A 17,157-nucleotide genomic window follows, 5' to 3' on the forward strand; every position below is an offset into this window, starting at 1 on the left:
TTTTATCATGTTGCAGTCTATTAGGCAACATTCCGCATAAGATGGGCTTAGATTTGGAAATACATTACATCTACATTTCAGTGGTAACCGATAAGGTGATGATGATCATCGTCTTTCTTTATTATGGTTAGCACTACCTCAACTAAAGCGGCGTCTCTTCGGAGCTGTCATTTTCTTAAATGAGCCGTGGCAATGTTTCAAATGAGCTTCTAACCTAGACAAACGCCTTTATTTTCAAAGCGATCACCTTGTACACCCAAAGTTACCATTTGAAACTAAGGAGCCATTTGTCCTACGATTACATACAACAAGCTCTTCGGCGCCGCGTTTGCGGGACTCATGTTTCGCGCTGTAGAGGATTTTAAAAAAGTGACGTGAGTGGCAGTGTGTGTGTGTGTGTGTGTGTGTGTGTGTGTGTGTGTGTGTGCGGGAGGCAGAGCGGCAGAGAGAGGCCGCGATCACACCGAACGCGTTTTTGCAGTTGGAGGCGCCTCTTTTGAATGGTTTTCTGTTGGCAGTGAGCGTTCTACGCGCTGCTTATGCGCCCCAGGCGCCTCGCGTTTTTGCAGGAGCGCTCTGAGCGCGTGAAGTTGAAAAAAAAATCAACTCTGAGCGGAAAAACGCCCAACGTCATTCGCGTTCTTTTCCATTGTCCAATCGAATGAATGGAGAGGCGGGCCTTCTGTTGTGGTGACGGAATTTTACGGTTGCTTAAAAAGTCCGGAGACTGCAAGAAATAGAGGAGAAACCTTTTGTGACTATCGTGGGTAACCCGGAGCTGTATTATTTAGGGTTTCTGCTAATATGACAGTTTACTTAACAGCATAAAACTAAGATTTTAGAGTGCTCGCGCTATAATCCTTTGATTTGACTGACAGGACAGCTGTTTTGGTCGTTGCTTAGCAACATTAAAAAAAAGCAGCACGCTCTTTTATTAAAAGTCACCAAAAAAGGCAGTGCTGTGCGCCTCGCGTTTTTAGAACTAAAAGATGCATTCGGTGTGATCGGGGCCAGATGCGACAGAGTTGCGAAATTGCAGGCGCGGCTCGAAATGGCTGTTATTTCAAATAGCGTACCATATTTTAAACTAATCGGTTAACCGGTTTCAACCGGCTAATGAGGCTCGGTGGTCGGTCAAGAAATTTTTTAGTTTTCGCCATCCCTAGTCAGATGGTTGACAGTGCATTTCTGTGCTGTTCTGAATGATTGTCAACCAAACCAAGTTGTTATTGCCTTATCTGTTAAAATTTTTTTTTAATTTAATTTCTAACTTTTAAATTTTATATATATATTTTTAATATGATAAAAGGAAAAAAACCCATAAAATCTGATTTTAAATGACAACCTTTGTCAGGTGGTTTGTAATCTAGTCCAATCTAACCTGGCCATATAAAGTTTGAATATTTGGTCTAAAAATCAGATTTTGTGAACAAATCCTTGTATAGTTGAGGTCAAAAATTTGCATCCCCCTTTCAGAATCTGCAAAATGTTTATTAGTTTATCAAAATAAGAGGATTCATACAAAATGCATGTAATTGTTTATTTATTACTGACCTGAATAAGATATTTCACATATAAGATGTTTACATATTGTCCACAAGAGCAAATAATAGTTGAATTTATAAAAATGACCCCATTCAAAAGTTTACATCCCCTTGATTCTTAATACCTTGTTACCTGAATGATCCACAGCTGTGTTTTTTTTGTTTAGTGATAGTTGTTCATGAGTCCCTTGTTTGTCCTGAACAGTTAAACTGCCTGCTGTTCTTCAGAAAAATCTTTCAGGTCCCACAGATTCTTTGGTTTTCCAGCATGTTGTGTATTTGAACATTTCCAACAATGACTGTATGATTTTGAGATCCATCTTTTCACACTGAGGACAACTGAGGGACTCATATGCAACTATTACAGAAGGTTCAAACACTCACTGATGCTCCAGAAGGAAAAACCATGCATTAAGAGCCGGGGGTGAAAACATTTGAATTTGAAGATTAGGATGCAAGTATCTTCTGTAGCTTCTAAAAGGCAGTACTAAATAATAATTAAAAAAAAGTGATATTTATGCAAAATAAGAAAAATGTACACATCTCCATTCTGTTCAAAAGTTTTCATCCCCCAGCTCTTAATGCATCGTGTTTCTTTCTGGAGCATCAGTGAGTGTTTGAACCTTCAGTTGTCCTCAGTGTCAAAAGATGGATCTCAAAATCATACAGTCATTGTTGGAAAGGGTTCAAATGCACAAAAATGCTGGAAAACCCAAGAATTTGTGGGACTTAAAGGATTTTTCTGAAGAACAGCAAACAGTTTAACTGTTCAGGACAAACAAGGGATTCATGAACAACTATCACTAAACAAAAAAAACACAGCTGTGGATCATTCAGGAACAGGGTAATTTTTATAAATTCAACTTATGTTCTCTTTTGGACTATGTGTAAACATCCTTTATGTGAAATATCTTATTCAGGTCAGTACTAAATAAACAATAACAAGCAATTTGTATGATTCCTCTTGTTTTGCTAAAATAATTAACATTTTGCAGATTCTGAAAAGGGGATGTAAACTTTTGACCTCAACTGTATATTCTCATGTCTACATGCATCTTTTCACTTGTTTCATTATCTGCCATAAGGAAATCTAAAGTCCAGTTACTCATCTCTCTTTTAAATGTTTTTGGCTTTGCTGTGGTGTTTAATTCCCTCTCACCAATTTGTGTTCATAAGATTTGCGCAGGTTTTCATCCAAAGGAAAATAAATGAGATCAGATTGTCATCTATGCTAAACACAGGCGCACCAAATCCAATTTTCCCAGACAGACGATTTCAGTGTATTGAATTTGCTCTGTTGATGACGACAGTGTCTGGATCTGAGTTTTGAACTGAGATTGAGCTTGATGAGCGTCTAGAGGTCAGCGAGGTTGTGGACGGGTCAACTTAAGTTCGAGTTCCCTGTCCCCATCGTTTTGACCTGGAAACCGATTCTAGATTGCATCTGTTTTCATGATGGAGGATTTTGTTATTTTTGGAGCATATGCAGCACTGTGTGGAAGTTAGTTGTAGTTTTCTCCATTTCGCAGGCCTGGCCGCTGGATAAATGTATCAGCAGGAATAAAACAGCTTTGTTTCATTGCCAAATGTTCTCAGTGATTGAGCTAAAGCACAGACTGTTCAGAGTTTGTCCTGAACTTCACAGGCTGTTACAGTTACACCTTCTTACAGTAGTGTACTACAGTAGTAAGTTGTTTAACAAAAGTATGTTAAAGGGGTCATCCGATGCAAAACTCACTTTTACATGTTGTTTGAACCACCCAGTGCTATTTTTTTTTTAATCTTTAAAAGTAACATCCCCTTTTTAAAACCAGATCATTCTCAGCTTCTTGTGGGTGTGATGGCACACAGACAGAGGCCCCTCCCACGATAGTTGATTGACATGAGCACCTTACCTTAGACCCGCCCTCACCGAGCTGAAACAGTCCGACTCCGATCTCCATTGTGTGACTCGGGCGCAGGGGAAGACAAGAATGTCTCAGATTGAGCGATTGAGGTGTTCTGTTGTTGGATGTAATAATGAACACAGCAGTCGTCATTTACTCCCAAAATCTGAGCCGCTGAAGACGCAGAGGATTAACATTACTTTCGTTTTTAAAATGGAAAGCGCCGATCCCGATCTACATACAAGTCTATTCGTGTGAATAGTTCCTGATGCAGCTTCACCCACAGCAGAAGTGAGTAAAAGGGTTTTTATGCATCTTTGCAAACGGCCTTAATAGCATGCTTGTTGGCAAGTTTCGCCACTAAATGCAGCAAAAGTAAACATTACGGCTCATAATCCCACATCAGAGAGGGGCAGGGCAAGCAGAGCTCATTAGCATTGAAAGGGACCATGCAATAAAATGAGTTGATTTTTTGCAAAGCTGATTTTGACAAGGTAAAAGGGTGTTTTTTTTTTTACACTAATATTGAGAATTTTTAACCAAAGTATATCATAGACTTGTCATTAAGACCCTAAAGAATCATATGAACTTGTGGAAAATGGACATCTGATGACCCCTTTAACAAAAAAAAAACCTGCTGTTTTTATAATCTGTTGTTGTATATTTATTTAGTTTGATGCAGAAGCCCTGTAAAATCAAGCAATATTTCTGGTTAAGGTGTTATAGATATCATATTTTAGATGTTTTACCTTTAAACTGAGTTGCTTTAGTTTAGGGGGTATGTGAGGAAAAAATACACCAGTCAAAATATTTTTAATGTTTATTGAAGAATTCTCTTCTGCCCAAGCCTGCATTTATTTGATTTAAATGACAGCAAAAGCAGTAATATTGTGAAATATTTTACTATTTAAAATAACTGATTTCTATTTGAATATATTTTAAAATGTAATTTATTCCTGTGATCAAAGCTGAATTTTCAGCATCGTTACTCCAGTCTTCGTTACTTCAATGTCACATGATCCTTCAGAAATCATTCTAATATGCTGATTTGCAGTTCAAGAAACATATTATCAATATATAAAACAGTTGAATACATTTGTTTCAGGATTCTTTGATGAACAGAAAGATCTAATTAATTATTAATTGTATACTTTATGGAAACCAAAGTTTTATGTTTTTCAAATTGGCAAACCCCCCCCAAAATATTTAAATTTAAAAAGTCCTTTTGTCTTTTTTTTTTTTACAAGCCAAAAACTGTTGCTAATTAAATCCGTCTCTGATATTTCCACTTGTTCATGATGGTTGTTTATACATTAAAGAATAACAAGCAGAAAGCCGACAAAGAACCTCACACCCCTTATGTATAAATCAGTGATAATATGAACATAAATATTCTATATCAGCGTTTATTGCACTTGTTATCTTACCATGTTACACACAAACTTCCTCATAGTTTCCAGGCCTCCAAACACACGGTGCAGAACGCCTTTTATGGCATGAACATACGCTGTGGTCACTGAGCGAACGCTTTACGGCGGGACTTCCGCGTGTGTCTCACCTGCGAGGTGCGATGGAGGAAGTGAAAGAAAGTGAAAGTGTGTTTGCTATGTTTAGCCTCCATGAACTTTCCATTCCACACAAAATTCCCCACAAGAGGGACTAGTTTCTGCCGCACTTGGAAAACATTATTTGGTGCCAATATTTTAGGTTTGCCAACAAGGCCTCTGACGCAGAGAACAATGTTTTTAAGACTGATTCTTTTACATTTGCTTTAACTAAACGTCTCATCAGGAATAACTGTGGACACGTGTGTGGAGCTGAATCTGAGGAGTTGCCACACTCTTCCAGAACAGCAAAGCTTTAGTGTTAATGAAGAAATCCACATTCCCACAACCGCACCCACAGTGACGACACACAAGTCCAAACACGCAGTCCTTATTCCACTTTAAACAACACACACCATACTATTCTAGAAGCATTTTAGAAATCATTCCACAACTCAAATATAGACTGATCGATAGAAATGCAATTTAATACTCCAAAATAATCCACAAAATGTAGGCTGCTATTACATTTTAATGCATAGGAAAGCTTTTATATTGTGTAAGAAAAATATGAAATGCAATACTACAAATCAGAGATGTGGCCAAAGTTGCTGTAACTTGTATATAATGCAACAGTTTACTTTCGTCCCGTAGCTCTCAATCAGGTTTGAAAAACCTATAAACAACATGCTGTTTTCACAATTCATTTAATTCTTAACTAACTAAATTACTTGTATTGTTTTTTAATAATACATTATAGTAAAGTGTTACCAAATAGTCTTTTTTCTCAAATGTATATTTATTACATTTAGTATACACTACCAAAACGATTTTGAACAGTAAGATTTTTATTGTTTTTTTTTTTTTAAAGAAGTCTCTTCTGCTCACCAAGCCTGTATTTATTTGATCCAAAGGACAGCAAAAATTGTACAATTTTGAAGTATTTTTTTATTATTAAAAATAACTGTTTTCTATTTGAATGTTTTAAAATGTCAATTATTCCTGTGGTTTCAAAGCTGATTTTTTTTAGCATCATTATTCCAGTCAGTCACATGATCCTTCAGAAATCATTCTGATATTCTGATTTGCTGCTAAAAAACATTTATTATTTTTATTATGTTTAAAAAAGCTGAGTAGATTTTTTTCAGGTTTCTTTGATGAATAGAAAGTAATAAAGATAAATGTTTCTTGAATAGCAAATCAGCATATTAGAATGATTTCTGAAGGAACATGTGACACTGAAGACTGAAGTAATGATGCTGAAAATTCAGCTTTAATCACAGGAATAAATTACATTTAAAAAAAAATATTAAAATAGAAAACAGTTATTTTCAATAGTAAAAATATTAAAAAAATTTTTTTTACTGCTTTTGCTGTATTTTGAATCAAATAAATGCAGTCTTGGTGGGCAAAAGAGACTTCTTTAAAAAACATTAAAAATCTTACTGTTCAAAAACGTTTGACTGGTACTGTGTATATATGGGTCAAAGACGTTCAGATGCTCACATTAAAAGAAATGTAAGTGATTTTATATCCATAAAAAGTATACTAAATCTAAAGCGTCTACTTTTAGGGTTTCAGATAAGTTTTTGGAGAATAAAATGTCAAAATTTGGTTGAAATAATGTTACATTGTCATTCAGTGTAACAATATTTATACAAAAATTCAAACAACATGCTTATTCTGACTTGTACATATTGATACTAAATTTGATTGTGTTTTAAATGAGTAAAAATTCTTACTGACAAATGCGCAAAACCTAGGATAGTGGAAAATGTAAAAAATTTAGAATTACAACTAATTAGTATTTGGGGTGAAAGAAATTCATCTTTTAATATGTCATAAATTATTTTTTGTTGTAAATATGCCTGAATGACATTTTAGTGGGTGTCTTCTGTAAATTAGGAAAATGTAGGATAATGTACGATATCTATTTTTTGCTCTGAAAAACAAAAATGCAATTAAATTAAACAAATCATATGTTTTTGCCCAGTAATTATTTAGTTAAATCTAATTAAATTAATAAACGAGTAAATGACCTTTGTAAGCAATAAATGCCTTCCGCTTCCAGTGTTCTACAGGTCATTCCAGTGCACTGTAAACGCACAGACAGCAGCAGTGTCACAGTAGGGTTCCGGAGACTCTATTGTGATTGTGAAATATATCACGGGTTGGGGGCGTTACATGCAAACAAAACCCAGCGCGAACTTCATTGGTATGCGCGTCTGTTACTCTACTGATACAGATGCGCGTACACACTGGTATGTGGGCGCACATGCATTGAAAGTTTGTTTAGAACACATCCATGTAAACGTGCGTTCTTTCCCTGTGCTGAGACACGCACACGCACAAGAACAGGACAGCGCGGTCACGTACTACTCGCCCAGCGCCGCGCACTCGAATCCCCGCCCACTTCGCGCGCTTTGTGTGTGCGCGTGGATAGGCGTGATCGTGGCGTGAAGCGTACAGGAGTTTGTGTCCACACACATACGCGCTCAGGTAAGAGCTGAACTTATTTTGTCGTGTCTTGTATGAGAATGAGCGCTTCGTTCACTGACACATTGTTGCGCGCGAATGGAATGTTGCGCTTGTTACATTTGTAGAGCTTTCGGAAGTTTAGAACGTTCATCAACTGTTACAATGTTTCAGCGCGGAATGTTACAGTGTGGCTACATTCGCGAGTTGAACAGTTTCTCTTCTCTTTTTAAATGCCATAAAATGAAGATTGGCATAAGATTTCTTTGACGTGTCTCATGAGAGTTTGTGCTGAGTGAGTGTTTGCAGGAGTGGATCAGAATTAGAGGGTGTGTTTCAATGAATCGCTGCAGCAGCCTTGCATTGTGGGTAAAGACTGCCCTCTTGCATTCAGATAGAGCTGTCATGTTTGAAACTACACTTTTAGAAAACTGGGGTGGTATCTTTTCAACATTATTTACCCCTAAAGAGTGCATCTTAGTACTTTTAAATGTGCGTGTTTGTACCTGAGTGGTACATAAAGCATTTTAAAATGGTACAAAGGTGACATCCATTGTACTTTTTTTTTTTCTGAGTGTGTTAAATAATGACTATTTTATTAGTAAGCTCAACAATAAATCCATCCATACTGTATATTTACAGACAAGTTTAATTTTTTGCTGAAAAATAATAATAGATATAAGAAAAATACACGCATATACATTTAAATTCTGTAATATTTATATACGTGTGTGCATCTCTAGTACATATATTTTTTTATGAAGTTCTATTCCATTAATATTCATTTTTTTAGCAATGTTTGTCAACATATGCTCAATTTTTTTAAATTAAATGTCTTTGCAAATAAATAAATTAATTCAAAACTTTTTTTAATTTGCAGAAATAGCTGAAAAAATCTGAAAATATATAATAAAATGAAATGATAGGAAAAAATTCTGTCAAACAATTAATCACAAATAATCGCATCCAAAATAAAAGTTTTTGTTTACATAATGTGTTTACTGTGTATATTTATTATGTATATATAAATGCACACATATATACAGTATATATTTAGAAAAAATGTTTACATGTATTTACGTGTATATATTTATGTTCATAATTAATATTAAATATTAATAATTTTTAATATAATTTAATATATTTTTCTTAAATATATACATGCAGGTGTGTACTTTTATTTAATAATTAATTGATTAATTATATTGAAAATATATATTTATTTATGAAGTTCACTACATTAATATTAAGTTTTTGTTTGTCTTTTTTAAATGAATTAAAAAATATATATATTTGCAAAAATAGCTGGAAATCATATAACCTAGCTATAGCTACGCCATAACAGCCATATGCATAAACTCACACAGCAAAGTAATGTTCTAAAACTGCCTGCATATGAACTTTTTTACAGAACTTTCATTTTAACTTTCTTTTAGTGGACTTTTTGGTAGTAAACCCAGTCAACAAGTGTGCAGCACACAGTTGGTGATCTGCGTGTTTCCCATGAGCTCTTGGCTCCTGTAGAGTTTTCACTTTCCTTTTCCTGTAAATCAAAGCTCATCCTATTAGTCAGCTTGTAGCCGGAGATCAAGGTCGTCTCGACGGGTGAGAACGGGAACTCCATGGGTGTGTTCATGAGCACATACAAACGCACACAGTGCTTTACACTGGATCATTAAACTCTGTGTGTTTCCAGCACCTGCCAGTGACAGACTGCAGAGTTTGTTGCGCTGATAACCTGCAAGTGTTTGCTTTCCTATTTGTGAGTGTTCTGACCTGTTTGCTTATCTATGTCTTAGGTCTTAGACTCAACATTTTTCTGTCGAATTTTGCAAGTATTTGGACTCTGAGCAGGAAAAACACAAATGCTGAACATTCCCGAGAAAGAGTTGAGAAAGAGTTTGATCTGAGCCGAAGTGAACACTACTATCATTTATTGTACAACAGTAATGGGCCCTATGGAATCACCGAATTTACTGTATAACACAGAATTTGTAAACTTTGAATGAATTAATCACCAAAAAGTAAGTCATTACACTTAAATCAAATCACGATATGGACTAGTATGCATGAATATTAAGCCGCAAAATTACTATTTAAACATGCGTGTTTCTATATGAACGAATGCTGCAGATGCACGGTTTAAATTAAATAAGGACATAAATATATGAACAGAGAGTGACTTCATGAGCACTTTACATTTTCATTTGAGAGATACTATCATCATACTATACATACAGATATGTAAAGGTACTCACAGCAGCCAGTTACAATAAAAGTTCAGTTTAACTAAAAGACATTATGCCAGAAATATATTGCTGTTGTTCAGTACAATGTACATACTACTAGAACTACTAAATTTATTACAAATATTTTTTGAGGAATAATTGCACAGCATTTCTTCAATGTTTTACTTTAAACATTTAAAAAAGTTTTATTTACAGAAAATTAAACAAATAAAATAAATTTTTTATGCTTTCGTTTGATAACCAGAAAAATTTAAATGCAAAACACAGAATATCTGAGGGGGGAAAAAATCATTTCAAAAGGCTGTTTTCAGAATACATTTGAATAAATTAAGTTGTTTTTATGCATTTAAATAATTAGACTTGCTGAGACAAAGGAATTTGGTAACAATAAAACATATGGTAGGAAATAATAAAAAATTGCCAGAAATATACTGCATGTCTAATTATTGAAATCATGAAACTTACACAATTTGACAGCAATTATTTATTAAGTTTAAGTTGAACAAAAATGATATTTCCATTTCAGTGCATCCCAACACTTTTGGGATGATCTGGACCTCAGATTTAAACCTCATCTGTGTCACCACTACATTTTGAACCCTCATTGTCATTGACCAATTTCTGATCTGTTTTCTTTCAGATTGTGAGCTGTCTCGTGAGCTGTCGCTGTGAGTTTTGAGACCCGTCGCGGTGAGGAGAGCTGGAGGAGCCTTAGCCGAGACTAAATCAAAGCACATCAGCTGAGAAAATGGTGAGTCTGCGGGGTGTTTGAGTGTGTCACAGTCATATAACTCGCTTTTACTATTGATTTGGATCAGAAATATGACATTTCAGGACTTTATTGTGAGGTCCAGGCACCTTTTTATCATTTACTGGGCTTTTGCTGATTGAGGGTCACCTGGGGGTAACCTACGGTTTATTTGGTTAGATACATTTCGCTTCGAATCCAGTAATCCTGAGTGATCCTTTCATTATTGGCAGATCATGTGTTTGTCGTGACCCTGCGTTATTAACCATCGTGATTATTTGCGTTCCGCTCTCTTCCTGTTTTTCACTTTCTGGTCCTCCAGAGTGGACTTTCCCTGTAAAAACTACCATGCAGAGATGAACAGATGTTGGGAAGATCTTTGATGTTTGTGTGTACGTGTTTGAAGAAAGGTCGGGGAATGCTGATGCCTTTTAAACGCTGACGGATGCCGCTGGTTGGCTTGGAGTTTTATAGGAAATCCTCTAGCTGCAGGATTGCGTTCCGGTTTGGGGTTAATTGTCTGACCTTATGAGCAAAGGTTATTTGAGACTTTTTACTGCAGTTCCACAAATGTTTAGGCTCATCTCAAACTAAACACTGTCAGCATTAGTGCGATCTAGACCAAGTTTGTCTGTAGTTTTAGTGTGTTTTGATCTTTGCATGTCTTAAAAAGGGTGCCATTTTATAAAAATACATTTTAAATAAGCACAGAACGTCTTAAATTCATAGCCATGCCATGAAATGTTGAATGCACTACAAAAAAATAAAGATTTTCTTTAGTAATCAAAATATGCAAAATAAATCCTTTTTTTAAATTAAGTTGTCTTTGCAATTAAATAAATGAATTAAAAACTTTTATTTAATTTGGACAAATAGCTTGGAAAATTTTAAGATACATATTTTTAATAAAAAGTATATACTAACTAAAATATAATAAAAATAAATGTATAATAAAATATAAAAACTTTATTTCTCATTTTTGTTTAGTTTTTACTCTAAAACAAATGAACGCATTTAATAAACACTATATAGATATATAAAAAAACTAATAAAAATTACAAAAAAACACTTAAAATCAGCTTAAATGAATTAGAAAATAAATATAATAGAAAAGTACACAGACAAAACCTTATCAAAATATTAAAACAATATTAGCATCTCAATAATATTAAAATAACACCAGTGCCTTAATTTATATTTATATAAATATTATAAATAACTATTTTTTATAACTAAAACTTTTTATTTAAACAAGTCTCAATGGCAGTATTTCGATGTTTAAAATTGAGTACTAAAATAAGACTAAAACTAATATGAGTAAGTAAAATGTTTACAATTGTACAGATATTTTTAAAGAAAACAAAGATGTAATAAAAATGACAAAAAGCAGAATTACTAAATTTGAAGTTGAAACACAAAATAGTAAAAGTCTAATTCAAAAATAGCAGAGACACTAAAATAACATTGCTGCCTATGTTAGTTTTTAACATGGTTTATTTGATCAGAATTTAGAGTTGGTCCCGTTTTATAAACTCTTTTATAATATCCACTTTTTCCTGTAAAGCACAGTGACAGTTCAGTTCAGTCTTTTAGTTGTGTGTTTGTGTTTTTGGTCTCCTGATTTAAACTTCATTCACACTTTAAAGACACACTAACTGTGAGAGCGGTGGAGTATGAAGCCGTGGGTTTTCCATGATGCTGTGGTGCTCTGAGCGAGCAAACGCATCCCTCGACACTCATTAAACACTTAGCGCTCTCCATAAACAAAGCACAGCCTGTGCCTCATCTTCCTCAGGACCGTTTAAAAACCTTGTAAGAGTAAAGCAAAATGTTGCCAGGTCAGTTCTGCACTGCGGTCCATCCGTAGAGCCAAGCTTGTGCCAAAAGCCGCTCAGAAACTCCTCGTAGAAACCATGTTATTGTCCCATTGAGAATAAACCAGAACCAGAGCCTTTTAAAGAGTCGCAGTAATATGCATATGTGACCCTGGACCACAAACCAGTGTTGAGTAGCATTTGCAGTAATAGCCAAAAATACATTTATATGGGTCAAAATGTTTCTTTTTATGCCAAAAATCAGTAGATTATTAAGTATTAAGACATTTCCTACGGTAAATATATCAAAACCTAATTGTTGATTGGTAACATGCATTGCTAAAAACTTCATTTGTACAACTTTAAAGGTGATTTTCTCAATATTTAGATTTTTTGCACCCTCAGATTACTGATTAAATAGTTGTAGCTCAACCAAATAGGTTGCAGGTTTCAAAGTCAAAATGTAATTCTGTTGAATATTCAACAGGAACGATTACTTATGATGCACCTTTGACGAAATGACAATGTTTACATTATGGTTTATTTTTATATTATAATATGTTGTAGATGGTTGTAAGAGTGCATATTTTATGCCTCATCTATTTTAATGAACCGCTGGAAGTATTAGAGCATAGACATTTCATAATAAGAGTCCCAGTTTATTTGGGGCTTGTTTGTGAATAAAAGTCCCTCATTATGCATAAAATCTTTTTCCTGTCTATTAATGGTATTTTAGTTACACAAAAGAGTATCTGGCATTTAAAATAAAGAAAACTCTTGTATGTTGTCTCTGGGTCACATTAAAGAAAGACTAAGAACATTATTTAACATATTCAACATATATTTTATTAGTAATCTTTTTATCGACCCTTTTTTGCATAAAAATAAATTAAAATAAACATTAGCTAAAATAAAACATGTAAACTTATTTTAACTAGTCGCCAAAGCAGCATCTGTCATTTATTTGTTTAACTTGAAGTACTGCAATAACTAAAACAAATTAATGCATTTAATAAAGGCTATATAGATATATTTTTAAAAACAAAAACGAATAAAAATTACACACAAATCACTTAAAATGAGCTAAAATTAATTAGAAAATGAAAATATTAAATTATTAATTATTATTATTTATTTAATAATTCAATATTTAATATTAAAATACTAAAAGTACTGCAATAACTAAAACAAATGAATGCATTTAATAAACACTATAGCTATATATTTAAAAACAAACTAATAAAAATGACAAAATCACTTAAAATCAGCAAAAATTATTTAGAAAATGAAAATATTAAATTGTTAAATATGAATATTTGATAATTAAATATTAAACTATTAAAAGAACTGCAATACCTAAAACAAATTAATGCATTTAATAAACACTATAGCTATATATTTAAAAACAAACTAATAAAAATGACAAAAAAATCACTTAAAATCAGCAAAAAATATGTAGAAAAGGAAAATGATAAATTATTAAATATGAATATTAATATTTAATAATTAAATATTAAAATATTAAAAGTACTGCAATAACTAAAACAAATTAAAGCATTTAATAAACGCTATATAGATATTTTTAAAAACAAAAACTAATAAAAATGACACATCACAAAATCAGCTAAAATTATTTAGAAAATGATAATATTATTAAATATGAATATTAATCTTTAATAATTAAATATTTAATATTAAAATATTAAAAGTAAAGCAGTAACTAAAACAAATTAATGCATTTAATAAACACTATATAGATATATTTTTAAAAACAAAAACTAATAAAAACGACACAAAAAATATAATTTCTTACGACTGAAGAAAGAAAGACACTAAAATCTTGGACGACAAGGGGCTGAGTAAATTATCTGTAAATTTTTGTCCTGGAAGGAACTGAACTTCTCCTTTAAAAGTTTTAAATATAATTTTTAAAAGCTGTGTAGAAGCCCAGTGATAACTAATTGGTGTGTGTGATGCTGGTTTTGTGTTCTGGTCGAGTGGACGCAGTCAATGCTTCTCAGTGGCCCGTTGCGTTCATATTGTGTAGCGTCTTTAATTGTCTGGGGAACAAAGTGCCTGGAAAATGTTCCTGTGAAGATGTTCTGAATAATATGATCATTTGTTGTTCTCTTGAGACTCCATTTGTCAAATCATCTACTGTTTTTGTTGTCGTAAGAGGGTTTCTACATTCTCGTGAGAGTTTTCTGTTGAGGAAATTGATTGTAGAAGTTGTGTTTTGCCTGTTGCCATTCTTATCCATTCAGAATCTGAACTGATGTAATCAGAGGCTGGAAATGATCAGCTGCAAGGTAAAAAGCTGTAGACGTGTAGATGACAGTATTAAATAAATTTCAGAGTCTTATTAATGTGAATTTGAGTTGAATTGGCCACTGCACGCTGGAAGTTGAATTAGAATTGGAATGACAGGAAGAGGAATTTTGTAAACCTGCTCATCTTTTTTGGGATATTTTGTTTTTACTCTAAAGCTTTTTTTTGTAAGTGCTTTTCTATTAAGTCCTTAAAATGATCATTAAATAATTAAATTACATTAATACACATCACTGTTAAGTATTATTTGTATACAAGAATCATTTTTATTAATATTTTGAATAGGCTTTTTTGAATTTTCATTTTCGTTTAAATTTTGGTTTATGTTTTAGTAGTAGTATTATATTTCTATATATCTTTAATTAAATTTACAGGACCGTTTCACAGCATGTTAAACTAATTAAATGTAAATTAGGTTGATTATTAAATATGCAACAATTATTTACATTTTATTATAAAACGGTTAGTTCCATTCCTCAATTCTGATTGGTCAGCAGCTGTGTTGTATTCATGATACGGCACTGCTATGACCGCTTCACTCAACGGTTTTGTGTATCATTGAACCCCCTTAGCAACCACCCTTAGCAACGTAAACACAGCTGCAGCAGTTAGGGACTACTTTTTACAGCGGAAGGCAGTTAATGATTTTACTTTATGAAAACGTACAACTTAATATATATAAATTAATATATATTTTTGATTTTAATATTTTTATTGTGTGGTAACCGTTTTATAAAAGCAATAAGGTACTTGAGGCCGTGTTGTATCATGAATAAATCACGGCTGAAGGGGTTGCAGGCACTCCGCTTCGCGTCATGCCTAACAACGCCCTTCAGCCGTGATTTATTCATGATACAGCACGGCCTCTCGTACCTTATTGCTTTAATAATTAAGTTTTATTTTGTAGTTTTAGTTTAGTTTTTTAGTTTTAGTCTTGCATTGACAAGTAACTGAATTAATCTTAAGTTAAAGTTTTCCATTTAATAACGCTTTATGTTCTATTTTATTTTAGCTTTATTATTTATTGCAGAAAATGTTTTTGTTTTTTATTTGACCAATTTAAAAAAAAAAAAAAAACTGCATCTCTTTCCAAAGTCGTTTCAAGTTCTGTTTAAATTCAGTAGAACACCCTTCTTGAGTTCAGATCAGCTGAGAGAGTTTTTCAGCAGGTGTGTCGTACATTCATTCACACACCTAGAAAACAATTGATTTACATTGTCTGTTCCTGTTTGGTCATATTTCGTTCCCTTTCACTCACAGTCAACAAAAAGGATCTTTTACTTGGGTTTTGTCAGTGAATAATGGGCCGTATGAGGTGGGGCCAAACAGTGTCCCGTATGATGTCAGGCTATGAGCTCATCTATATCCGTCCTCCATATGAACACATGCTTGTTCAGGGTTCAGTTTTAGTGCTAAAATATGGGCTGAGCTTAGGGCTGCACGATTAATCGTTTTTAAACCGAAATCGCGATTTGAAAGGGTGCGATTTTCAAGTCGCAAGAGCTGCGATTATTTCGATTGATTATCAAATGTGGTAACAAGCATATAAGTCGTTTTTGACAGGTCACTTCATGTGCATATTATATCTTCATGCTTATATTACGTTTGATGCAGAGTTTAACCAATAGGGGGCATTTTAACACTGCATGTAGAGACATGCACGGGACGGATTTTTCAGTCCCGCATCCGCAGAAATATGTTTATCTCGTTCAGTTCCCGCCTCGACATTCATGTTTTGTCCCGCTCCTGCCCGCATAAAAGTAACCTATATAGTTTTTTTTCAGTACATCAATTAAATTTACATGAAACAGTTTTGTAACATCTCGTAATTTCACAAAACCCCAGCATAAACGCTCCTGATAAAATATTTGTTATATAGGCTAAGCATCAACATTCACAAACCACTGTTATTCTTAACAGAAGAGCAAGCATGAGCTACTGTGTGTATCCATAGCAGAATGCAAGCAAACAAAGCTAAAGTTGACATCTCAGTTCATATCTGAGATCGATCTCATAAAGCTCTAACACAATGAATATTATGCACAATGAATCTTTCACAATGTCTACACTTCGTGTGTTTTAATTCGCGAGTACGCAATATTCAGCACTGTGCAAGAATGTTTTAGCAGTGAGTGGATTCTAACTTAAACACCTCTGATGACTGCCTATCCTTGTGCTTACTAATCATAGCTGTAAGTTGTATACTAGTTGTTCTTGCTGCTTTTGTGCAATAGATGAATAACGATATTTTGCTTTTTAGATATTTCTATTTTGCGGGGGTCCCGCGAATCATTTTATTTTCCCGCGTCCCGAACAGCCGCACTCGCCCATCAAGTTTTGTCCCGCGCCGCAGTCGGTTGCCTCGGGTCCCGCTATTTACTCCCGTAGGAGTGCAGGTCTCTACTGCATGTACTGAGCAAATAACGTTAACGCCATTTGGAAAAGATGAGCGGGAGCAGCGGCTCAACTTCCCAACAAAGTGTCTCTTAATGTAGGTTATCATCAGTGTTTTACTGATGTAAAATTGTTTACAGTGTGTTTGGATTCCTAAAAGTTTAAAATTTTATTT

The 17,157-nt window shown here is 33.8% G+C and overlaps 1 protein-coding gene across 1 annotated transcript in view; it reads left to right on the forward strand.

Annotated features, from left to right (window-relative positions):
- Nucleotides 1-17,157, forward strand: part of LOC141335408 (phosphatidylinositol-3,5-bisphosphate 3-phosphatase MTMR4-like) — a 101,207-nt gene that overhangs the window by 5,290 nt on the left and 78,760 nt on the right. The window contains exon 2 of the mRNA XM_073840858.1: nucleotides 10,339-10,449. Within this exon, the coding sequence (XP_073696959.1) occupies nucleotides 10,447-10,449 (3 nt within the window). The 5' untranslated portion in view covers nucleotides 10,339-10,446. The remainder of the gene's footprint in view (nucleotides 1-10,338; nucleotides 10,450-17,157) is intronic.

Source organism: Garra rufa, chromosome 5 (assembly GCF_049309525.1).
Source record: "Garra rufa chromosome 5, GarRuf1.0, whole genome shotgun sequence".
NCBI lineage: Eukaryota > Metazoa > Chordata > Actinopteri > Cypriniformes > Cyprinidae > Garra > Garra rufa.